This window comes from Sciurus carolinensis, chromosome 4 (assembly GCF_902686445.1).
Source record: "Sciurus carolinensis chromosome 4, mSciCar1.2, whole genome shotgun sequence".
Lineage (NCBI taxonomy): Eukaryota > Metazoa > Chordata > Mammalia > Rodentia > Sciuridae > Sciurus > Sciurus carolinensis.
The window spans coordinates 110710423-110736192 of NC_062216.1; the positions used below are offsets into that span (position 1 = coordinate 110710423).

The 25770-nt window shown below is 37.2% G+C and overlaps 1 protein-coding gene across 4 annotated transcripts in view; it reads left to right on the top strand.

Moving 5' to 3' along the window:
• Larp4 (La ribonucleoprotein 4) overlaps positions 1 to 25770 on the top strand; it is a 71744-nt gene continuing 45974 nt past the window's right edge. For 3 of the 4 annotated variants that reach the window (XM_047551398.1, XM_047551400.1, XM_047551399.1), the window contains exon 1: positions 1 to 139. In XM_047551398.1, coding sequence (XP_047407354.1) covers positions 122 to 139 — 18 coding nt within the window. In that variant the 5' untranslated portion in view covers positions 1 to 121. Of the gene's footprint in view, positions 140 to 11053; positions 11103 to 25770 lie in introns of all 4 variants that reach the window. The other variant, XM_047551401.1, reaches the window with a different exon arrangement.

A 25770-nucleotide genomic window follows, 5' to 3' on the forward strand; every position in this document is an offset into this window, starting at 1 on the left:
GTCGGGTCCACTGCCGGGTGGAGGGGCAAGGCGAGTGTCCTTATCCAAGCGATTGGGGCTCGGGCCTGTGTGCCAGTTGGAGTCGCGGCGGCGGGAACGATTGGGCCGAGCGGAGGAAGACATGTTGCTCTTCGTGGAGGTGAGTGGATTTGGTCTTCTCCTTGTCTGAGGAGAGCCGGAGTGTAGAGGCGCCGGCCGGTCTCACCGCCATGTGACTTTCCAGGCCGTACACGCCGCGGAACCGGCAGATAGGCTGACACAGCACCTGGGCCGTGCAGGCCTTCAGCCCCGCTCTGCGCACTCCCAACACTTTGAAGAAACCGTGGGGGCGAGGCCCATACCGGGGGAGGAAGGGAGGTGGAGTATCGAGGGCTTGTCTGGTTTGGCCTGAGATCAGAGGAAGGGGAAAGTGTCCCATATGGACCTCCTGAAGGAGGCGAACGGGCGGGGGTGGGGGAGGCGGAGTCTGCCGGAGAAAAGGGTAATCAGGTGGGCGCGTTCTGGGGGGTGAGGCGAGGCCTCGCGGGGCCTCTGGGAGGGAGGCGAGCAACATGTGGGACCGCGGAGGGAGGTGAAATGTGGTTTTTTTGTTTGTTTGTTTATTTGGGGGTTTTATTTTGGGGGGCGTTAAATGTTTTGAAAAGAAAAAAAGCTTTTTTGCAACCTCCACCAAATTTTGTTCGGTCCCTGTCCCTAAATCTCTGGAACGTTCTATGGGGTGAAAACGAGTTACTGAGAACCGAGGGGAAGCCAGTAGGTTTGGAAGCCTTGAAAGGCACCGCTTTGACCTTTTGTAAAAGTTACTCAGGCAGTGACTGCGTGATGCGGGTTGGTTCTATGGACCGATAAAACCTCTTTACAAGGAAAATTCCAAGTATGAGAGAAACGTAGTCCTGGAAAAGCCGGGTTTTTTGTGTATTTGTTTTGTATTGTCATTTGAGCAATAGAAATAATTTTATTTAACTGGAACGTCTCCTCTTGACTTCTTTTAGGTTTCAAAGTAGTGGTATCTGCCTTACACAAATGCGAAGTTTAATTTCTGTCTTTTCTGTCCTGCTGTGTGCATTGAGCATCAGCTGACTGCCTGGCTAATGCTTTGAGTAGATTCCAGATCATATTGTTCTTACATTGTGAAAACGTCAAACCAGCAAAGCTGCAACTTCGCCACTTGGCTTTTGTTGATTATGCTGGTGAAAGGAACCTTTTCAATGAGGGAAGGAATTTACAGGTTGTATAATGGACTTGAGAGCTGGGACCAGTCTGTGGAAAGTGTTTTACCGGGTGGGGAACTGGGGAGAATTTTATTCCGTAGTATTCCTGCATAAAGTAAATAAGTGATTTTATTTTATTTTTTTTAATTTTAATCTGACATTGTATTGCTGATAAGTTAGAGGTTTTTGTTGTTTTGTGGTGCTGGGAATTGAATTCAGTACTTCTCACATGCTGGCAAGTAAGTGCTCATCCACAGAGCTGCATCACCAGCTCAGAGATCTTTCAGTTTGGTTTAAATCTCCCCCTTTAGAGTATACCCAATATTAATAATAAACATTTGTTATAATATTCCAAGCAAATCATTAAAAGGTTTAAAATTGCTGAACATATTCTTTCTCTTCATCCTTTTAAATCCATATTTTCCTTCAGAATAAGAAATCCGATTTGATTTTAAGCAATGCTAGTTTGTTTTAGGAATGTTATGCCAAGCAAATACTTAATAGTTTTAAGTGTGCGTGTTTTGTCAGGCAAAAGATTGTGAAGTTAATTTATATCAACGTGAATTCCAAAATAAACTTTTGAGTTTTAGATTGATTCCTTTGGCTTTATTAAAACGTGAATTTCAGTAATAGGTAGATTTATTGAGTAAGCAAGATCTCTCCTGCCTCTACAGAGACATTGCAGCATTTTACAAAGAAAGAAACTCAGAGAGATGAAGTAAATTTAAAGTAAAACTGTGGAACTGGAATTTAGGCAGGGCCTGTAATCCCAGCAGTTTGGGAGGTTGAGGCAAGAGGATCACAAGTTCAAAGCCAGCCTCAGCTACTTGGCTAGGCCCTAAGCAACTTAGTGATACCCTGCCTCAAAATAAAAAGCAAAAAGGCCAGTGGTAAGTGCCCCTGGGTTCAATTTCATAGTACCAAAAACAAACAAAAAACCCAAAGTCTGGGATTTAGAACCAGATGATTCTGATGTCAAATCAGGCCTCACTCCCCAGTTTAGACAGGCTCTACCTTGTCTTTTACTAAACTAATATGTAAAGCTAATGTTCCTCTCAATCAGTTCTTTGTTAATCAGTATGTCATTTTTCTCATCATGAATTTTATTGAAGATTAACAATGTCATTAAATATTTGGTGCTAAACATACAGTGTTAAAATAAGTAAAAAAAAATAATGCTTTGGTCATTTGGCATTTTCTTGACTAATATTTGAGTCTTAAAACCTCATGATCCAGGAATTATTCTCAATAAGGGGAAACAAAGCTCAGAAGTTAGATGTCTAAAGTCATTCAGGTGTAAATAATGTGGGACTAAAGTCTGAAGTCTGGCTTCCAGAACACAAGTCTCTGACTCCAAAACTTATTTTTGTACCTTGCCTTAAGGCCAGTATTCTTCATTTAGGTTCCTGGATAAAACTGGAGAAGTACCTTAGCTTGGTTGAGGAAAAAACTTGCCTATTTATTTTCCTTAGCTTTTAACAGGAATCTAGATGAAGAAGAATCAAAATTTTTTTTTTTTAATTTAAAAGAAGCATCAGAGTTTGTGAGTTTGTCACCAAGATGAAAAGCATATTTTCATACTAGAGGTTTCACAGATATCTTGAAATATTGTTTATGCTCATTACTCCTTGTTATGTGTTTAGAAATCTTAAAGCACATTCACAACCATATTAGATATTTTAAAGTTTTCATAACTATATTTCAATATAATTGGTTTACTTTGTAATACTGTATATTTCATATAGTATTTTAAAAGATTCTGAGTCCTGCATGTGATGATGTACCTCCCCAAGGGCTGGGGTGGCTTAGGCAGAAGGATCACAAGTTCAGAGCCAGCCTTGCAGCTTAGCAGGGTGCTAAGCTATTGAGAGAGGCCTTATTTTTGAAATAAAAAATAAAAAGGACTGGGGAATGTGACTCAGTGGTTAAGGTCTCATGGGTTCAATCCCTGGTATGTGCACATACACAAAATTCTGAGAAGAGATCCATAGATTAATTGGACTGAGGAAATGTGTGTGGCACCAGAGAGGTTAAGAACCACTTTACTAATAAAGTTGCTTGCGGATCATCTTTGGCAGAGTTAATGTGGGATCCATAACTCCTCTACAGTTGTGTTCAAAATATTACTTGAATGTATATTTTTTTCCAAAGAGACCCCCAGCTTAAATAGTTTATAACTGGAATCAGTGGGATAGATAATGGTAATAACTATTAATATCTATTATTAATATAATGTATACATAAATGGTGCTTACTGTGCGTCAGATTTTTGTTTTTTTGTTTGTTCATTTTGTGAACAAAATTGAACCCACAGGTACTCTGCCACTAAGCCAAATTCCTAGCCCTTTATATTTATTTGTTTATTTTAATTTTTTTATTATTTTGATACTGGGAATTTTGAACCCAAGGATGCTTCAACACTGAGCTACAGCGCCAGTCCTTTTATTTTTTATTTTGAGACAGGATATTATGAAGTTGCTGAAGGTCTTGCTACATTGCTGAGACTGGCCTAGAACTTGTTTTTTTTTCTTCTTCTTTTTTGTGATAGTTGTAGATGGACAGAATGCCTTTATTTTTATGTGGTGCTAAGGATTGAACCCAGTGCTTCACACATGCTAGGTAAGCAGTCTGCCACTAATCTAGAACCCCAGCCCTGGCCTGAAACTTTTGATCCCCATGTCTCAGCCTAAATTGCTGGTGGTGCCTGGGGCATTAGATGTTTTTGCATATATACGTATACATTCATCCACTCAAACTTCACATCTCTTTGAAGTATTCTTTTCCCCATCTTAAAGATAAAGGAAACTAAGGCACAGACAACTTAAAATTGCCAAGATTATTTAGCTAATGAAAGTTGAAGCTGGAATTAGATCTCATAAATCATCTAGTTATTTTGTTATAGACATTTAAGGGCAGATAAGAAATTTAAAGTAATACTTAGATGTAATTTTTTTTTTACCTTTGTCAACTTGGTCTTTTTTTCTTTCCTTTTTGTACTGGGGATTGAACCTAGGGGTGCTTTACCACTGAGCTATATCCCCAGCCTTTTTTATTTTTTATTTTGAGATAGGGTCTTAATAAGTCCTGAGAGGCTGGGGATATAGCTCAGTTGGTAGAGTGCTTGCCTCACATGCACAAGGCCCTGGGTTCAATCCCCAGCACCACAAAAAAAAAAAAAAAAGTCCTGAGACTGGCCTGGAATTTGAGATCCTCCTGCCTCAGCCTCCCAAGTCACTGGGATTGTGCCAGCAGACCTGGCTTAACCTGGTCTTTCAACAAGGGACTCTTTGGACTTCTGTAGTTTATTGTAGATTTGTATGTGTGTGTTGTTTGTTTAAGACACATATGTTCTGAAAGACAATTTCTGTCTCTGGGAAGAGGAGAAAAGTATGGATAATTCACAAAGTTGTCAAATATGACCTGACTTAAATCTTTTACAACAGAGTTTGCAAATTTTAAACAACAATATGTGCCCTTCTTCCAAGTGCTATCAAGTTGTTTAAACTTCTGAGCACCCAACAGACAGGTTGCAATTTTGTTTTTCATGGTTTTCATGGTTAACATGTTGATTGTTTTTCAGACCATATTTCCCCTCTAGAATTTTCGGCTACTTATGCTTGCTGTAGTTGTTTGCCATTTTTAATGACTATTAAAATCGGGTTTATATATGAATTTTCCACCAAAAATGGATACTTAACCACTAATTTAGGTAGTAGTGACTTCTGTACATCTAGGTAGGTTGTTTTGAATAATTCTTACATAATTTTTAAAAGTTATTATTAGGTATTGGGGATTGAACCCCTGGATGCTTTACCACTAAGCTACATGCCCAGCCCTTTTTAATTTTAATTTTTTAATTTTTTTTTAATTTATTTTTTTTGTACTGGGGATTGAACCCAGGGGCACTTAACCACTGACCCACTTCCCAGCCATTTTATATATTTTATTTAGAGACAGGGTCTCACTGAGTTGCTTAAACCTTGATAAATTGCTGAGGCTGGCCTCGGATTTTGGATCCTCCTACCTCAGCCTCCTGAGCCGCTGGGATTACAGGCCTGTACCACCCTGGGCATTTTTTATATTGAGATGGCATTTCACTAGGTTACTAAGGGTCTTACTAAATTGCAGAGGCTGGCCTCGAACTTCAAATTCTCCTGCCTCAGCCTCCCAAGTCACTGGGATTTGCAGGCATGTGCCATCTCCTCTGGCCAAAATTATTTATTTTTAATATTTTTTTTTAGATATTGATAGACCTTTATTTTATTCATTTATTTTTATGTGGTGCTGAGAATTGAACCTAGTGCCTCACACGTGCTAGGCAAGTGCTCTACCACTGAACCACAACCCCAGTCCCTTTCTTTCAGCTTTTTAAATTATTTTTAACTGTGATGAAATAAAATTTATTATCTTTTAATTATTAAGAGAACCACTCATTTTTATTTTTAAGGACGTGCAGATTGTTATGCAACCCTCACAATTATACAACTCCAGAACTTGTTTCATCTTGGGAAAATGAAACTCTGTGCTCATTAAGCAGTAATTCCTCATTTCTGTTTTTGTTTTTTTTTTTTTGCGGTGCTGGGGATCGAACCCAGGGCCTTGTGCTTGCAAGGCAAGCACTCTATCGACTGAGCTATATCCCCAGCCCTTCATTTCTGTGTTTCTTAGGGTTTAATGTAATTAAAAAATAAATTTTAACTGGGCAAGATTACATGCATTTATAATCCCAGCACTGGAGAGGCTGAAGTGGGAGAATTGCTTGAGCTCAGGAGTTGGAGACCAGCCTGGGCAGAATAGAGACCCAGTCTTAAAAAAAATTTACTTGCTTTTTTTAGGCAATAACATTTTAAATTTAGATTATTAGTTTTAGACTCTGAAATAAGTTGTGGGATATTTGCCTTGATAATTTTTACTCATTTTATGTTAATTATTAGTAGTGTTTCTTTTGCCCCCAATACAGGTCTGTTGTTTTCCCATCAGCTTCATTCGTAGAGTTATTTGTTATCACTGACTGAAAATTAATATCTTAAAAAAGAATGAATTCAAAGTACATGAACAAATAATGAAATATTTGCCAATGAAAGTTACATGTAAGTGATTTTTGAACATTTGATTTTAGACTATTTATTGGAGCTGATAGTATGTTTAAAAAAAACAAAACAGTAACTAGTAACATTGATATTCAACTGGGTGTGATGGTGTGTACCTGTAATCCCATTGATTTGGGAGGCTGAGACAGGAGAATCCCCAAGATTGAGACCAGCCTCAGCAATTTAGTGAGACCCTGTCTTAAAAAGGACTAGGAATGTAGCTCAGTAGTAGAGTAACCTAGCTTCAGTCCCCAGTATCAGGAGGGAAAATATTGATATTCAACTATTTTATACTTTGGTTAATTTGAATTTGTGCTGTCTGCCAGCTTCATATTTCTTAACTAATGGATACTAAGCATGAAAATTTTAAATCCGTAATTTTGGTTTTGTACCTTGGAGCTTAAAACAAGAATTTGACCCTGTAATTAGAAATGAAGTCTGAGTCTGTATTGCACAGGAGTACGAAATAGAGGAAGTTAAAGAATTTATTAATTCAGCTATTTTTGTCAAGTTATTTAAAAAAAAAGTTTTTTTTTTCTACCTTCTCTTTGAGTATCCTTCAGTGAAAATGGAAAATGACCCTTTGGCTCTGATAGAGTTCATAATGTTTTAATGTATCATAACTATAATCTGTGCTTTGCTTTGTTTTCTTAAAGTTTAATACTTTAGGCAGGTTTTTAGTCTTCTTGAAAACATTATACATGTTTTGTATGATGCACTGTTATTTTCTGTAAGACTTTGGGGATCCTAGGTTCATATGTTAACTGTATGACCCATGGTGATAAAATCTGTTTTGTTCTTACATATCTTCTGATATAAGTTGTGTTTGTGGTGTTTACAGTATTTATATATTAAGTCTTATAATAGTTTGGCTAAAGGCTTAATGTATACTATCATTTAATCCTCAGATTATGAACAATTCAGTATATGAATTGTTGATATCTAGGTTGTTGCCTTCCAGAAACCACTGATCTTTTTTTTTTGATTCTGGGAATTGAACCCAGGGGCACTTAACCACTGAGCCACATCCTGAGTCCTTTTTCATATTTTATTTAGAGACAGAATCTCACTGAATTTTTTAGGGTCTCACTAAGTTACTGAGTCTGTCTTTGAACTCTCCATCCTCCTGTCTCGGCATCCTGAGCCACTGGGATTACAGGCATGGGCCTGGTTTATTCTAGGCTTTTGAGTTGGAAGGAGGGAAAAAATAGGAAGGCAGTGACTGAGTAATATAAGACATTTATATACAAGGTTGTATAAAAGAGTGGTTAAAAATATGTACACTGGGGAAGGTGGTACATACCTGTAGTCCCAGGTACTATGGAAGCTGAGACAAGAAGATATCTGAGCCAAGGAATTTGAAACCAGCCCGGTTGACATCAGTGAGACCAGTCTTAAAACAAAAAGTGGAATCTGGGGCCAGGCTAACTCCCTGTTTAGACTAGGTCACTTTCTAGTTGTGTTCTTGTGGGCAAGTTTTGTTTTTGTTTTTTTTTTAATATATTTTTTAGTTGTAGGCAGACATAAATACCTTTATATTTATTTTGAGGATGGAACCCAGGGCGTCATGCATGCTAGAGGAGTACTCTACCACTGAGCCACAACCCCAACCCAAGTTGTTTAACCTTTGTTTCTCAGTTACCTATCTGCAAATCGATGATAATGTACTAGCACATTATTAGTATCCTAATTATTAGGATAATATTAATATCTATCTCATAGGGTTAAGAGGATTGGCAGTTACATTAAAGCACTTGGAATTATAAGCGCTATATTTATGAGCTGCTGCTTTAGTATATACATATGAAAGGTAAATTCTCATCTTCATTGCTGGTTGTTTACTTTTAAAGCAACTAAGGGTGTGCTGGCTTAACAGTACACAAGAATTTAAAAAGCACCCTTTCTTGAAAATGATTATTTGATATTTTAGGTTGGAGTTTAGTTAAGTTCATTTATAATGGAATTTATCAGTGATTGACTTGTCACCTTGCCCGTTGAAGTAAAGGCTCAGAATTTTAGGACTATCTTAAACTGTTTAAGTGCTAATGTTAGTCTTTTTTTTTTTTATACTGAGGATTGAACCTAATGGCACATTACCACTAAGCTACAACCACAAAGCCCTTTTCCCCCCATTTTTTAAAAATATTTTTTTGTCAATGGACTTTTATTTATATGCGGTGTTCAGAATCGAACCCAGTGCCTCACACACGCTATGCAAGCACTGCCCCTGAGCCACAACCTTAGCTTCCTCCATTTGTAATTGTACTAGGGATTGAACCCAAGTCTTCTTTTTTGGTTGTAGATGGACACAGTACCTTTATTTTATTTATTTTTATGTGGTGCTGAGAATCGAATCCAGTACCTTACGCGTATCAGGCAAGCACTCCACCACTGAGCTACAACCTAGCCCCATCTATCTATCTATAAATAGATACATTTATTCATTTCGAGACAGGGTTTTGCTAAATTGCTGAGACTAGCCTTGAACTTGTGATCCTCTTGCCTTAGCCTCCCATGTAACTGGGATTACTGGCATATAACAATGCCCCCAGCTAAAGTTCTTATTCTTTAGAAGGAGGATTCATGAGTTTTCTGTAGAACTTTCTAGAGAGAAAGTGTGTGACTTTAAATATTTCCCTAGCAATCCAAGACCCACAAAAAGTTAAGTGCTACTAATATATACAGGCTTGCAATTTTGCTTTTAGTATTTTTTTGTTTGTTGGTACTGGGATCTGAATCCATGGCTTCATACATGTAGGCATGTGCTTTACCACTGAGCTATATCCGAGCCCTTTATTTTTACTTTTTTAGTACTAGCAATTGAACCCAGCAGTGCTTACCACTGAGCTACATTCCCAGTCCTTTTTATTTATATTATTTTATTGTTTTGGAACTGGGGGTGGAACCCAGGGCTTTGAAAATGCAAGGCAGACAGACACTTTGCCGCTGAGCTATATCCCAGCCTTGTCCTTTTTATTTTTATTTTGAGACAGTATCAGGGTCTTCTGCTAAAATACTGAGGCTGTCCTGGAACTTGTGATCTTGCTTCAATTTCCCAAATCTTGGGATTATAGGTGTGTGCCATCATGCCTGGCTCCAGCTCTTTATATTTTTTATTTTGAGACAGGGTCTCACTAAATTACCCAAACTGACCTTGAAATTATGATTATCATGCCTCAGTCTCTGAGTAACTGGGATTATTGGGGTGTACTACCATACCCTGTTCTTTGAACTGTTGACAGATTCTATCTGATTGAGGTAGTGGAAATTTGGGGATATAATTTTCATCTTTTCCTTTAAGAGCTTCAGCAGTAATAGCTCTATTAACAAATAAATTCAGGTGTTCTTCCACAGTGGATAATGAGTAAACCTTGATTCTGTGTGTGTGTGTGTGTGTGTGTGTGTGTGTGTGTGTGAAGAGAGGGCAGAAAGAAATACTGGGGATTAAATCTAGGGTTCCTCTACCAGTGAGCTAAATCCTAGGTTGTTTTTTTTTTTTTTTTTTTTTTTTTTTTGCAGTGCTGGGGATTGAACCCAGGGCCTTGTGCTTGCAAGACAAGCACTCTACCAACTGAGCTATATCCCCAGCCCCTAGGCTTTTTTTAATACTCCCAGGGCCAAGGATCTGAACTCAGGGCCTTGTGAGTCCTAGGCAAACACTCTGCTAAAACCATAACCCCCCTTTTTTGGTTTTTATTTTGAGACAAAGTGTTACTAAGTTGCTGAGACTGACTTTGAACTTGTGATCCTCCTGCCTCAGCCTCCTAAGTGACTGGTATTACAGGCATGTACCTCTGCTCTGGCTCCCTTTGATAAATCTTAAGCACATTAAAACTTGAGAAACACTGACTAGCATGTATTTGTTTATTGATTTATTCAACAAAACTTATTGTGGGTCTCCTGGTTCTAGTCACTCACTGTTGAAAGTGCCAGAGAGCAATAAACCATAGACAAGGTCACTGCCATCCTGGAGTTTACAGACAAAATAATTTGAGATTAGGATAAATGTTTTGTAATTGGGTAAATTCTGTTACATAGGCTACCCATAAATGTTATTTTTTTCTTCCATTGAAATTTAACAGTACCTTTGTGCTAGGATAGAAATATGGTAGATCTCAGTTGACTTCTGCCCTGAGAATTCTAGTTCTTATCTTGGTGGCTATTTTCTGTATCTTATTTCTTTTGAATCATTAGTCACTGTAGGTACAACTGGGACCAGAGACCATTTGGCACAGAGAGGAGATTTATAATATTCCTACATAGTATATACTTGGCTTAAAGTTTCCTCTCAAGTAACTGAAGTATATTGATCAAGAACTTGGACTCCCTAGACAGCCTAGGGTCAAATCCTGGCTTGGTCTTCTTGTGTCATCCTGGGTCTGATATTTTACCTTAAGGTCAGGTAAGGTAACATTTTCCTTATATGTAAAATATGGATGATGATAGTATTTAACAGATTATTATGAAGATGAATTGTTTTTGAAATGTTGTTATTCTCAGAATGAGTGAAGAATTCCCATTTTTTTATTTTTACTTTCCATAAATTATTCCTGTCTTTCTGTAGGACTGTAGTTATGCTAGATGAAATGACAGGGTTTTGTTTTTTGTGGGGGGGGGGGGCGGCAGAGCTAATTAAGTACTTTTTAAGTGGTGACCTTCAATCTTAGAGATTAAAAACTGAACCTGGATAGACTGATCTGCCTTGGGGCAAGTCAGTGTAACCAATTTTTACATTTTATTTCTGTTTTACAGCATTTATGGGGTTAAGTGGCATGGGATTTCTGTTTCTGATAGTAAATCGGTAAGTAAAAGGTTATGTATAGCCAAAGAGATGATTTTTTCCATATTTACAGTGACTTTTCCCCAACCCTTTGTTCTACTTATTACCTTAAAACTGATGTTAGAATAAGAAGTTTTCATTTTGACAAGAATTTAATGCCTTCCCTTTTTCCTTTGCGTTCCAGATAGGATTTTGCATTAAATTGGCCAGTAATTAAGACTGCTCTTGTTATTTGGGAATGACATATATCACTTAAAAATAGAGGTGTTGGTAGAGGTTGGGGAAAGGAATGGTAGTTGTTCTGTCTCCCTTTAGAAATAGTGTGTGTATTTTTTGTTGAGTGAGTTTGTATGCTTCTATACCATGTGTATGCTGGCAAGTAGCTTCAGTGTATACTTAAAGCAATTTACATCCTTCAGTCGTTTTTTTTGCAGCCATGTACCTTCAAGGGCTTATGATTCGGCATAGGCGTTTTTGTTTTGTTTCAGTTTTATCAGGGATTGAAACCAGGGATGCTTTTACCACTGAGCTTGTGGTAAAAAGTACCCTGTCCTTTTTATATTTTTTATTTTGAGACAGGGTCTTGTTCAGTTGCTAAGGGTCTTACTGTGATCCACCTGTCTCACCCTTGAGCTGCAGAAATTACAGGTGTGTGCCACCCATGTCTGACCTGTAAAGAATTTTGATGGAAGTTTTTATAAACTTCAGTTAAGGTATGGGGGTATACCTCAGTGGTAGAGCACTTGCCTGATATTTGTTGAATATTTTCAGTTTCTGGTTAACTTGAATGATTCTACAAAAAACATTCTTGTGTATAAACACACAGACTAAAATTCACATTGTAGGTTCAAGTATGAATATTTTAAAGTTGTTAATATCATTGTTGATGAATCGCTTTCCAGAATTATTAAACCAGTTTTTACTAATGCGTAATTTACTGCGTCTTTGTTGGCATTAGGCATTCTAATTTGTAAAACTACTATATCTAGGTTAAAGAGACAAAATTGATTTTTACATTTCCTCAATGTGTAGTGAGATTGACCAGGTTTCTATGTGTTTTTTGGTACTCCCTTTTGTGAATTGCCCTTTTACTTATTTGTGCTTTTCTTATTAATTGGTGAGCTCTCTATAAGCTTTCTTCTTTAAAAACAATAGTCATTATGTTATTAATGAAGAATAGTTTTTCCAGTTGGGTCTTTTAATTTGGATTCTTTTATGTGTTAAACATGTCTTGGGGGGGGCGTGCTCTGGGAAATGAAGCTTGTTCTACCACTGAGCCACACCCCCAGCCCTCTTTAATTTTGAGACAGAGTTTCACTAAATGGCAGAGGCTGACCTGGAACTCAAAATTCTCTTGCCTCAGCCTCCTAAGCAGCTCGGATTATAGGTGTGCATCATGCCTGTCTATGTGTTGTTATATATTTCTAATTGTTTAAAAAAAAAAAAAAATCTCATCACACAAAAATACAAAGTATGGGAGTGTGCATTTAAGCTCAATTTAGCCATTCTTCAGTGTATACCTGTTTCAAAACATGTTTATACCATAAATAAATACAATTTTTTAAAAAATGAATATAATTTTTATTTTAAAAATCATAAAATAGGTGTTAAGTGTGGGGAAATGCAAAAAAGCACAAACAAAAATAAAAATGCCATGACTTGTAGGTAACTAGTGATGGCATTTTGGGGGGGGGGTCTCCATTCTTTCCTCTGCTTGTGCATTATTTACAGAAAATTAAATTTTGTAAAAATGCTTAGCTCAGGAGGCTAAGGCAGGGGAATCGAAAGTTCAAACCTACCTCAGCTTTAGCAAGGCCCTAAAGCAACTTAGCAGAGACCCTGTCACAAAATTTCTAAAAGTATTTTTTAAAAGGACTGGGGATGGGCTGGTGATATAGCTTTGTTTAAGGTCGTTGGTTCAGTCCTCAGCTCCGAAAAGGACTGGGGATATGGTTGAGTACCCCTGGTTTCAATCCCTGGTACCAAAAACAAAAAAATTTTAAAAATAAATAAATGAACAAATGAATGCTTTTTGTAGCCAGGCATGGTGGGCCACACCTGTAATCTCAACACTTCTAGGGGGCTGAGTCAGGAGAATCTCCAGTTCCAGATTACCCTCAGCAATTTAGTAAGGATCTAAGCAACTTAGCAAGACCTTGCCTCAAAATTATAAAAATTTAAAAAGCTGGGAATGTAACTCAGTGGTAAAGCACTCTAGGGTTGAATCTCCAGTATCCAAAAAAAAAAAAGAAGCAACCAACTACAGAAGTGTGCTCATTGTCTTGCAACTTGATTTTTTTCGTTGAACACTGTGCCTTATAATACTTTTCATATTTCAGTAGTCCCCTTTTATCCACAAAAGATATTTTATAAAACCCCTATGAACACCCTGAAACTGAAGACAATACCAAATAATATTTTTTTGCTGTTATTTCCTATGTACCTATACTTGTGATAAGAGTTTAATTTCTAAATGAGACACATTAATAGATTTACAATAATAATATAGAATAATTACAACATATTAAAATAAATAGTTTTTTGGTGCTTACCTGTAATCCCAGGTACTAGGGAAGCTGAGACAAGAGGATCACAAGGTCAGGGTCAGCCTCAGCAGCTGACTGAGATCTTATCTCAAAAAAAAAAAAAAAAAGGGAAGGAGTGGGATGTAGCTTAGTGTTAGAGCAGTTGCATAGCATGTGTGAAGCCCTGGGTTCAGTTCTCAGTATAGCATGCACAGATCAGAAAAAAAAAATTATGTGAATATGGTCTCTCTTAAAATATCTTTACAGTGTACATTTTAGCAACCTCAGCATATGATTTTTTTTTTCTTTCATCTTCTCATTTGAAGGAAGCACTCTTTGGCTTCTCTTTGACATGTCTGAATTACCAGCATCACCAGTTGTGATTTGGAGCCATTATTAAATAAGGGTTGTTTGAACACAGTGAGCATAAACTTTGACGGTTGATCTAATGTTAATCTGATAACTCAGTCAAGTATTAAGTGACTGAAGGATAGCATATATAGAGTAGATATACTGACAAAGGGATAAATCACATACCAGGTGGAAGGCAGAGAATTTCATCATGAAACTCAGAACTGCATAATTTTAAGACATTGCTGCACTTATTTATTTGTTCCAATTAGTTATAAATGACAGTAGGATGCATTTTGACACATCACACGTAAATGCAGTATAACTTTTCTTCTGGTGGTACATGATGTAGAGTTACACTGGTCATGTAATGATATATGCACATAGTGTAATAATGTCTGATTCATTCTATCATTCTACCTCCATACCTCCTCCCCTCCCTTCATTCCCCTCTGTCTAATCCAGAGTACCTCTACTCTTCCCTACCTGCCCCCCTTATTGTGAATTAGCATCCACATATCAGAGAAAACATTCAGCCTAAAGGTTCCTTGAAATTGGCTTATTTTGCTTAGCACAATATTCTCCAGTTCTATCCATTTATGGGCAGATGTCATAATTTCATTCTTATTTAAGACTGTAATATACCATTGTGTATATATACCACAATTTCTTTATCCATTCATCTGTTGAAGGGCATCTAGGTTGATTCCATAGTTTTAGGTATTATGAATTAAGCTACTATAAACATTAATGTGTTAACTATTCCTTTTTTTTAAAATTTGTTTCTAATTGATTTATGACAGTAGAATGCATTTTGACACATTGTACACAAATGGAGCATAATTTCTCATTCTTCTGGCTGTATATGGTGTGGAGTCACACCAGTAGTGTAATCATACATGTATATAGGATAATAATGTCTGTCTCATTCTACTGTCCTTCCCATTCTCACCACCCCACCCTCCTCTCACTCCCTTCTGCATAATTCAAAGTTCCTTAATTGTTCCCTACCCACTCCACCCTCCACTATGGATCAGGATCCGCTTATCAGAGAAGACATTTGACCTTTGGTTTTGGGGATTGTCTTATTTCATTTAGCATGATAGTCTTCAACTCCATCCATGTACCTGCAAGTGTCATAATTTCATTCTTCTTTAAGACTGAGTAATATTCCATGGTATATATATACCACATTTTCTTTATCTATTCATCTGTTGAAGGGCACCTAGGTTGATTCCATAGTTTTAGCTATTGTGAATTCAGCTGCTATAAGCATTGATGTGGTTGCATCACTGTAGTATGCTGATTTTAAGCCCTTTGAGTATAAACCAAGGAGTGGGATAGCTAGATCAAATGGTAGTTCCATTTCACGTTTTCTGAGGAATCTTCATACTGCTTTTCAAAGTGGTTGCACCAGTCTGCAGTCCCACAGCAACATATGAGTGTACCTTTTCCTCCACATCCTCACCAACGTTTACTGTTGCTTTTATTCTTCATAATTGCCATCTGACTGGAGTGAGATGAAATCTTAGTTTGATTTACATTTCTCTAATTGCTAGTGATGTTGAACATTTTTTCATATATTTGTTGGACCATTCATATTTCTTCTGTGAAGTGTCTGTTCAATTCCCTTGTTCATTTATTGATTGGGTTATTAGGTTTTTTGGTGTTAAGTTTTTTGAGTTCTTTATATATCCTGGAGATTAGTGTTTTATCTGAGGTGCGTGTAGTGAAGATTTTCTCCCATTCTGTAGGCTCTCTCTTCACGTTATTGATTGTTTCCTTTGCTGAGAAGAAGCTTTTTAGTTTGAATCCATTCCATTTATTGATTCTTAATTTTACTTCTTGTGCTTTAAGAGTCTTGTTAAGGAAGTCCGGTCCTAAGCCAACATGATGAAGATTTGGGCCTACTTTTTCTTCTCTTATGCACAGGGTCTCTGTTCTAGTGCCTACGTCTTTGATCCACTTTGAGTTGATTTTTGTGCAGGATGAGAGATAGAGGTTTAATTTCATTTTGTTATGTATGGACTTCCAGTTTTCCCAGCACCATCTGTTGAATAGACTATCTTTTCTTCAATGTATGTTTTTGGCACCTTTGTCTAGTATGAGAAAATTGCGTTTATGTGGGTTTGTCTCTGTGTCTTCTATTTTGTACCATTGGTCTACATGTCTGTTTTGGTGCCGATCCTGTGCTGTTTTTGTTACCATTGCAAAAATAGTATAATTTAAGATCTGGTATTGTGATGCCTTCTGCTCCACTCGTCTTGCTAAGGATTGCTTTGTCTGTTCTGGGTCTCTTATTTTTCCAAATGAATTTTATGATTGCTTTTTCTAGTTCTATGAAAAATTTCATTGGGATTTTAATAGTAATTGCATTGAATCTGTGTAACACTTTTGGTATTATGGCTACTCTGTCAATATTAATTCTGCCTATCCAAGAGCATGGGAGATCTTTCCATTTTCTAAGGTCATCTTCAGTTTCTTTCTCTAGTATTCTGTAGTTTTCCTTGTGGAGGTTTTTCACCTCTTTTGTTATATTGATTCCCAAGGTGTGTTTTTTTTTTTTTTTTTTAGTCTATTGTGAGTGGGGTAGTTTTCCTAATTTCTCTTGCAATGGATTCATTGCTTATGTATAGGAATGCATTTGATTTTTGGGTATTGATTTTACATCCTGCTATTTTGCAGAATTCATTTAGGCATTCTAGAAGTTTTCTTGTGGAATGTTTTGAATCTTCTAAACATAGAATCATGTTATCGGTAAATAGTGATAATTTGAGTTCTTTTTTTCCTATTCGTATCTCTTTAATTTCTTTCATCTGTCTGATTGCTCTGGCTGTAGTTTCCAGGACAGTGTTGAATAAAAGTAGTGAAAGAGGGCATCCCTATCTTGTTCCAGTTTTTAGAGGGAATGCTTTCAATTTTTCTCCATTTAGAATGATGTTGGCCATGGGCTTGGCATAGATAGCTTTCACAATGTTGAGGTATGTTCCTGGTATCCCTAGTTTTTCTAGTATTTTACTTGAAGAGGTGCTGTATTTTGTCAAGTGCTTTTTCTGCGTCTATTGAGATAATCATGGTTTTGTCTTTAAGTCTATTGATGTGATGTATTATGTTTATTGATTTCCGTATGTCGAACCAACCTTGCATCCCTAAACTGTTCATTTTATTATTTTTTTTTTTAAATATTTTTTAGTTGTCAATGGACTTTTTACAGTGGTGCTGAGAATTGAACCCAGTGTGTCACACATGCTAGGCAAGCACTCTACCACTGAGTTACAATCCCATTCCAAACTATTCATTCTTAAATAGAGATTTTGGTAATCTTCAGTTTTCTACTCATGGGCTTCAGTTTTCTACTCAGTGACTTTTAGAGTATATCTTACGTAGTAGGCTGGTGAAAAATATGCCCAAAAGCACTACTTCTGTATTTCATAAACCTTACACTTTTTTTTTTTTTTTAGTGCATTATAGTTATACATAGTAGTGGGGTTCATTTTGACATATTTTTAAAAGCATTAAAACATAACTTGCTCTATGTAAGTCCCCAGTACTTCCTCTTTCTCCTTCTCTCTCCCCATAGGCCTTACACTTTGAATGCCCTTAGCAAGAGACACATTTCAGATTTATGGATTGCATGCTGCTAGAAAGACATGTTTTTATTAATTATTTGGATTTACTAAATATTTTAATGTTAGTACATTCCATCAGCAAAGGCAAGGGATTTTTTGTTTAGCTACTTCACCATTATTTGGATAATTACAAATCAATTACAGATGACATAATATATTTTGTGTGTTAAATGTTAGCCTTAGTTTGTCATTATTATGTGTTTTGATTTTTGGTACTGGAGATTGAACTTGGGATCGCTTTACCACCCTGCACCCACAGTTCTTTTTAATTTTGAGACGGAGTCTCACTAAGTTTCTGAAGGTCTCCAGAAGTTCCTGAGACTGACGTCGAACTTGCTGTCCTCTTGCTGCAGCCTCCCAAGCCCAAGGGATTTTAGGTGTTCATGACTGCATCCATGCTTGGTTAACCTTAATCTCTTAGAGTAAATATTTGCCATATTTGGAGCCTTCAAATGTTTGATAAGCTGTCTACATTTGCTGAAATGCCCAAACTGTGAGTTTGCCTCCCCAGTGCATATATTAGTCAAACTCAGCGGGTTCTTTTCTCTCTAGATGGATACAGGCATGTGACCTCATCACCATTGGTAGGACACACCTATAGATGAATTCTCTTTTAAAAAGTATCCAGTGTAAGGAAGTGAGGGTTCTATTTATAACTTCCACTTGGAGTCAGGGGTGCAGTAGTGAATGGTCAGCTTAAAGTGTAGGTAATAGTTGCCAGATTGAGTTCCTGATAACTTTTTTCTTTTCTTTTTTTTTTTTTTACAAAATAAAAAGTGTTAGAAACTATAAAGTAAATCTGTTGCTGTGTACCATATGATAAATGAGAGAACGAACAATTGCAGCAAAAACATTCCAGCAGTCTTCTCTCAGCCTGACAGGAGGACTAGTCAACCTGTTTTCCTAAATATTATGGCATCAAACCTATCATTTATCCAGTTTCCACTGACCTGTCATGTTCTTTAATTTTTCAACAATATCAATATTTAATTTAAATGTAAATGATATAGAAATTGTAATTAAAAGGTATAAATGTTCAACATGTATAAAAAGCAAACAAGAACTATGCTGTATACATATGTCACACTTTAAATATTGATACACCAATAGGTTAAAGGCAAAAGAAGGGAAAAATAAGCATGAAAAATCTGAAGTAGAGCTATTAATATAAAATAAATTTCAAGAAGTACTTTCAGATATAAAGAGGAACATTTCATAACCATAATAGAGTAACTTCTTCAAGAAAGTATAAGTATCCTAATTGTGTACGTACATAATAACAACATTTCAAATACATGAAGTAAAAATAAAACTAGAAAGACAAATCCACAATCATATTTGGAGACCCTAAGCCCCCTCACTTTGGAAGGAGTAATGATATAGAAGGTTTAACAACAATGTCAGCCACCTTGACCTATTTTTTGTTTATAGAGAACTATTAAAAAATATCAAATAGAACAAGAATAAGGATAGACTATATTCTGTCATTAAGCTTTCAGAAATTTTAAAAAATTTGAAATCATGTAGACTGTTTCCTACGTGATTTATTGCATTTGAAATCAATCACCTCAAGATACATAGAACCCCACCCCCACATCTCAACTACTTCAAAATTAAATGGCACACTTATAAATACCTCACAAATCAAAAAAGAAAGCACAAGAAAAGTAACTAAAAAGTGCTTTGAACTAAGTGATAATAAAAGCTTAAATTATCAATCTCTGGGATGAAATAGTACTCAGATGCACACTTATAACTTAAAGTATTTGTATCAGAAAGAAGCAAGATTAACAAATTATCTTCAAATCATGTCATAGGAAGGGAAAAAGTAGGAGCAGAAGTATGTGAAATAGAAAAGAAGTAATATCACTAAAAGTTCATAAAAATCTAATAAGTCTAATCAAGAAAAAATATCATTGTGAAGGGAGCTATCAAAACAACCCTACAGAAGCTAAAAATGTATTAAGGTAATATTAACAATTGTATAATTGCAATTATATAGCTTACATAACTTGGTCTATTTTAGAGGATAGAAACCCCTGCTTGTTTACGCAATCCATGTGAGTGATGTTTTTTCCCATCCTTTCTCCTTCAGTCTGTGGATGTCTTTGCCTACGAGGTGAGTCTCTTGGACTTGAGTATTCTTGGGTCTTTTTTTTTTTAATCCTGTCTGCCAGTCTGTGTCTTTTGATTGATAAGTTTAGGCTATTAATGTTCAAGGTCATTATTGAGATATAAAATGTGTTCCCAGTCATTTTGGTTTATTTCTAGTTTTTTAAAAATATTTTTTAGTTGTCAGTGGATCTTTTATTTTATTTATTTATTTATGGATCCTGGGTGCTGAGGATCGAACCCAGGGCCTCACACATGTCAGGCAAGCACTCTACCACTGAGCTACATCCCCAACCCTATTTCTAGTTTTTAATTTGAATTAGTTTCCCCTTTGATGACCATTCTTTTAGTGTAGTTGCTCCCTCTGCTGGTTTTCACCTTTTTTTTTTCCATTTCATCTTCATGGAATATTTTGTTGAGAAGTGCAGACTTTCTGATTGTGAATTCTTTTAATTTTTGTTTATCATGGAAGGTTTTTATTTCATCTTCAAATCTGAAGCTTGAATTTGCTGTATATAGGATTCTTAGTTGGCATCCATTTTCTGTCAGAGTTTGGTGTATGTTATTCCAGGACCTCCCAGCTTTGAGGGTCTGGGTTGAAAAATTTGATATTATTCTATTGCAGCCTTTAAAATTCTATCCTTATTCTGTATGTTAGGCATTTTCATTATAATGTGTCTTGGTGTGGGTCTGTTGTAATTGTGTACATGTGGGGTGCTGTAAGCCTCTTGTATTGGATTTTCTGTTTCATTCTTTAGGTTGGGCAAATTTTCTAATATTTTATTGAAAAGATTGTGCATTTCTTTGGTTTGTATCTCCACATCTTCATCTATCCCAATAAATCTTAAATTTGGTCTTTTCACATTATCCCATAGTTCTTGGAAGTTCTGTTCATGGTTTCTTAACATCTTCTCTCCATGATGAACTCTTATTTTCAAGATTATATATTTCATTGCCTGAGGTTCTGTCTTCCAAGTGGTCTAGTCTGTTGGTGGTGCTTTGAATTTTTAATTTGGTTTATTGTTTCCTTCATTTCAAGGACTTTCCCCCCTCCCCAGCTTCTCTGCCTCTTTATTGAAGTGATCTTTCACTTCCTGTATTTTCTCTCTGATTTCATTTCTTACACTGTCCTTTACTTCACAGATCATTTTAACTATGTACATTCTAAACTCTTGATCTCTGACATTTTATCCACTGTGGTATTGATGGATTCTGTTACTGGAGTATCTTGATTTGCTTGGGGTGATTTGTTCCCTTGGTTTTTCATGTTGTTTGTGTTTCTACCCATCTAACAATATGGATCTGAGGCAGTAGTTTTTACCCTGTGGACTTATGGTGTCCCTTGAAGGTTTCCAGTACCTCAGTTGTGGAGAAAATGACTGTCTAGAGCAACCAGAAATGGGACCTCCTCTATTCTGCCATCTTGGATCTCTCTGAGTTCCTGGTATCTTTGACACTGTAAAGGTTATGACAGATTTGAATCATGGCAGTTAGTGTTTAGTATTGACGGAGATAATGATTTCCTTTATCTTTGCATGTTTTTTTAGCCTTTCCAGTGAAACACTTGTAATGATGCTAACTTTTAGATTAGAAAATGCCTTTGGTACAGCAAGCACTATTTACTTATCTGTTTAGTGATATTAAGAGGTCTTGCTTTCTAAAATTGCTACTTAGAATCCAGCAGCTTAGGAGACTAAGGTAGGAGTTTGGCAAGTTCAAAGTTCAAGTTTAGAAATAATCTCTTGTTGTACATGTCTATCCTTGTGGAACTATGTAAAAGCTGGTTGATTTCCCTCCTGAGATAATTATGATATGAGGGAATTGTGAATTAACATCTCTAAGCCAAGAGGATGTTATAATTGTTTATGGTGCTACTTTAGAGATGCTTTTGCTTCCCAGCAAGCTTTTGCGTTCAAATTAATGGGTTTTTTATGTGTTTGTTTTTTTTCTTTTGGGGAGTACTGGGCATTGAACTCAGGGGTACTCCACCACTGAGCCACATCCCTAGTCCTAATTTTGTATTCAGAGATAGGGTCTCACTGAGTTGTTCAGCACCTCTCTTTTGCTGAGGCTGGCTTTGAATTCTTGATTCTCTGCCTCAGCCTCCAGAGCCGCTGGGTTTACAGGTGTGTGCCATCTCACTGGACTTAATTAATGGTTTTGATTTTATTATAAAAGTTTATCTTGCCACTCCATAGTAAAATACCTTAGTTTAAGGTGAGTGTGGTGGCACACACCTGTAATCCCAGCAGCTGGAGAGGCTAAGGCAAGAGGATTGCAAGTTTAAGACTACTCTCAGCAATTTAGCAAGACTCTGTCTTGAAATTAAAAATTTTAAAAAAGGGCTATGGGTATGGCTCAGTAGTTAAGTACCTCTGGGTTCAATCCACAGTACCTTAAAAAAAAAAAAGGTAAACTAAGACCACTTGAAAAAAGGAAAAGGGGTTTAATCAACTGTTTTGATTTTTCTAGCCCATAAGAATTGTAAATAGTTGCCAAGCATTAATTCTTTTTTTGCACATGTGCCTCTACATTTCATTCAGATAGATAGTTAAGGGTCTATCTACTTTGTCTGGTTTATGTTAATAGCTGAAATACAAAGATCTAGTTTTTGCTTTTCTTGAAACTACTGCCTAAATACAAAGAATATACATACACTATTATAATATAGTGGTAACAAAATAGAGCATAAATAACAAGGGAAGGGGTGACATGGTAACCAAAACATGAAGTGCCCATGGTACATAGAAACTGAGGAGTTTTAATTTTTTAATTTTTAATTTTTGTTTTTTTTAGTGGTGTTGGGGTGCTCTTATCATTGAACTACACTCCCAGTCTTTTTGGTTTTTATTTTGAGACGGAGTCTCCCTAAGATTCTGAGACTAGCCTGGAATTTGTGGTCTTTCTACCTTAGCTCCCAAGTTGCTGAGATTACAGGTGTGGGCCATCATGCCCAGTGAATCTGAGGATTTTGTTTTGTTTTTGGTACTGGGGTGTGAACCCAGGGACACTTAACCATTGAGCAACAGCCCTTTTTATATTTTATTATTTTGAAGGGGTTACCTGGGATTGAACATGGGCACTCGACCACTGAGCCATGTCACCAGCCCTTTTTGTATTTTATTTAGAGACAGGGTCTTACTGAGTTGTTGAGCACCTCATTTTTGCTGAAGCTGGCTTTGAATTCTCAATCCTCTGCCTCAGCTACCTGAGATGCTGGGATTACAGGTGTGCATCACCTCACCGGGCTTATTTTTATTTTGAGACAGGGTCTCAGGGCCTTGCTAAGTTTCTGGGGCTTGCTTTAGAGTTGGGATCCTCTTGCCTCAGCCTCCCAAGTTGCTGGTATTACAGGCATGCACCTCCATGCCCAGCCAGAAAACTGAGGAATTTTTTTAAAGGAAGCATTGTGTTTTGAAAGGAGAGGAAGCTGCAGATGTTACACAATTATAGAGTGGCAATACAGTTAATTTTTTTGTAATACCACAGTTGCTTCTCAATTGTCAGAATTTTTTTTCTAGAAATATGAATTAGGTATTTCGGTTTTGTGATTTGGGTATGGTTTTTCTGCCAAAAGTTCACGTGTTGGAAGCATGGTCCCAGTGTAGAAGTGGTGGATGTTTAAGAAGTGGGGCCTGATGGAAGGAACAAATTAGGTCATGGGGGGCTCCACCCTGATGAATGAATTAATGCTGTCTTGAAGGAGGAGTAGGTTAGGTCTCCTGTGATTAGATTAGTTCTCTGCATGAGCAACTTGTGAAACAAGGCTATCCCTTATACATGGCCCTTTTATTGGGGTGATTTGTCTTTCCTGTGTCAAGTTTGTGACACAACTGAAGTGCACTTGCTAGATCATGCTGTTTGGGACCCTGTGGTCATCAGAATCATGATCCAGATAAACCGCTTATTTAAAAGTAACTAAACCTGGGCTGGAGATATAGCCCTGTTGGTGAAGCGCTTGCCTCGCGTGCACAAGGCTTCAATCCCCAGCACCACCAAAAATAAATAAATAAAAGATAAAAGTAATCAAACCTCAGGTATTTTTTTTTAATAGCAATACAAAATGGACTAAGATATCTGGAAAACACTTGAAAATGTTGACTAAAATATAATTTTTTAGAAAAAAAATTAAAGCAGAGCTTTTAGGAAGCAACTGTGCTAGGTGCTGTGGCTCACAAATGTAATCTTAGTGACCTGGGAGACTGAGGTAGGAGGATCTCCAGTTTGAACTCAACTTGGCCAATTTATCAAGACCCTGTATCAAAATAAAAAAGTTTAAAAAGGGGCCAGGGGCGTAGCTTAGTAGAGTAGTCCCAGGGTTGAGCCTCTTGTACCTGCAAGATAATGATGATGGTGGTAGTGATAACAGAGGAGGACAAAGAAAAGGAAACAACTGAAATCTTAAGACAAAAAAAGTAAGTCAGAAAATACTTACCCATAGAGTTAATAAGGTAGCCCTTACTGTCTGTTGATACTTGGTGACCCAGAGCTGTAGTTTTTAATGGTTCCTAGTTTAGATAGGGGACACAAACTAGAATGAGGGAGACGGGGAGGAAGGAAAGCTTTCCCAGAGAAAAGGGAACTTGTCGGTGTGCTTTGGTTCTGGGATTAAATCCAGGGGCACTTTACCACTGAGCTACATCCCCAGCCCTTCTTTTTTTTTTTTTTTTTTGCGGTGCTGGGGATTGAACCCAGGGCCTTGTGCTTGCAAGGCAAGCACTCTACAGACTGAGCTATCTCGCCAGCCCTCTTATTTTTTATGTGATTCAGGGGTCTCTGAGTTTTCTTAGAGCCTCACTAAGTTGCTGAGGCTGGCCTAGAACTTGAAATCTTCCTTCCTCAGCCTCCCAAGTCTCTGGAAATATAGGCGTGTGTCACCATGCCTGGCTAGAACTTGCTAGTTTTAATCTTGACTCTAGACTGGTATGGGAGAGTTCTTCTCTATTTTTGTTTTAATTTATTGTTATTATATATATATTTTTTTACTTAGTTATTTTTGGTATTGCAGATTGAACCCAGGGCATTTAATCACTGAGCCACATCCCCAGCCAATTTTTATTTTTAGACAGAGTTAAGTTGCTGAAGCTGTCTTTAAATTTTCGATCCTCCTGCCTCAGCCTCCTGAGATATTACAAGCATGTGCCACTGTACCCAGCCAATTTTATTTGCTTTTGAGCCAGAGCTCTCTGTGTTCCCAGGCTGGTTTTATGGTCCTTGCCTCAGTTATCCTTCTGATTTAACCTCCACTAATTGGAATTAACCACTGGACCAGACTCTAGGTTCAACTATTTGAATATTTCCTGTCACTTCCCATTAATCTGAGTCATATTTTTTTGGCCAGCCCTTCTCTAACGCCTTAGCTCTTTCTGGGATTTTTTTCCCCCCCTATGTGTGTTTTGTTTCAATACTGAGAATTGAACACATGGGCATTTTACTACTGAACTACATTCCTTTCCTTTTTAATTTTATGTTAGCCAGGCTGTCCCCACAAATCCTCTTTAATGCCAGAAGATAGAACTAAAATTCATACTACCTATGTGCATTCAAAAACCCAAATTGAAAATTTTTGTTTGTTTGAGGGAGGAGTGCTGGGGATTTAACCCCAGGGATAGTTTACCACTGAGCTGCATACCCAACCCTTTTTATTTTGAGACAGTCTCACTAAATTGCCGAATCTGACCTTGATTTTGAGATCCTCCTGTTTGAGTCTCCTGAGCTGCAGGAATTATAGGCCTGTGTACCTGGCCTAAATTGAAAATATAAAGTGATTCCCTACTGTTTTTTTTTTTGTTGTTGTTGTTGTTTTTTTTTTGGTGGGGTGGGGGCTGTTTTTTTGGTTTTATTTTGTTTTGGTTTTGTTTTGTTGTGTTTTTTTTGGGGGAGGGGCTTGTTTTGTTTTGCTTCCCCCCCCCCGCCCCCCTCAGTACCAAGGATTGGACCCAGGGATACACTCTGACCCCCCCCCCCCCACATCCCCAGCCCTTTTTTTTTTTTTTTTTTTTTTTTTTTGGGTGCTGGGGATCGAACCCAGGGCCTTGTGCTTACAAGGCAAGCACTCTACCGACTGAGCTA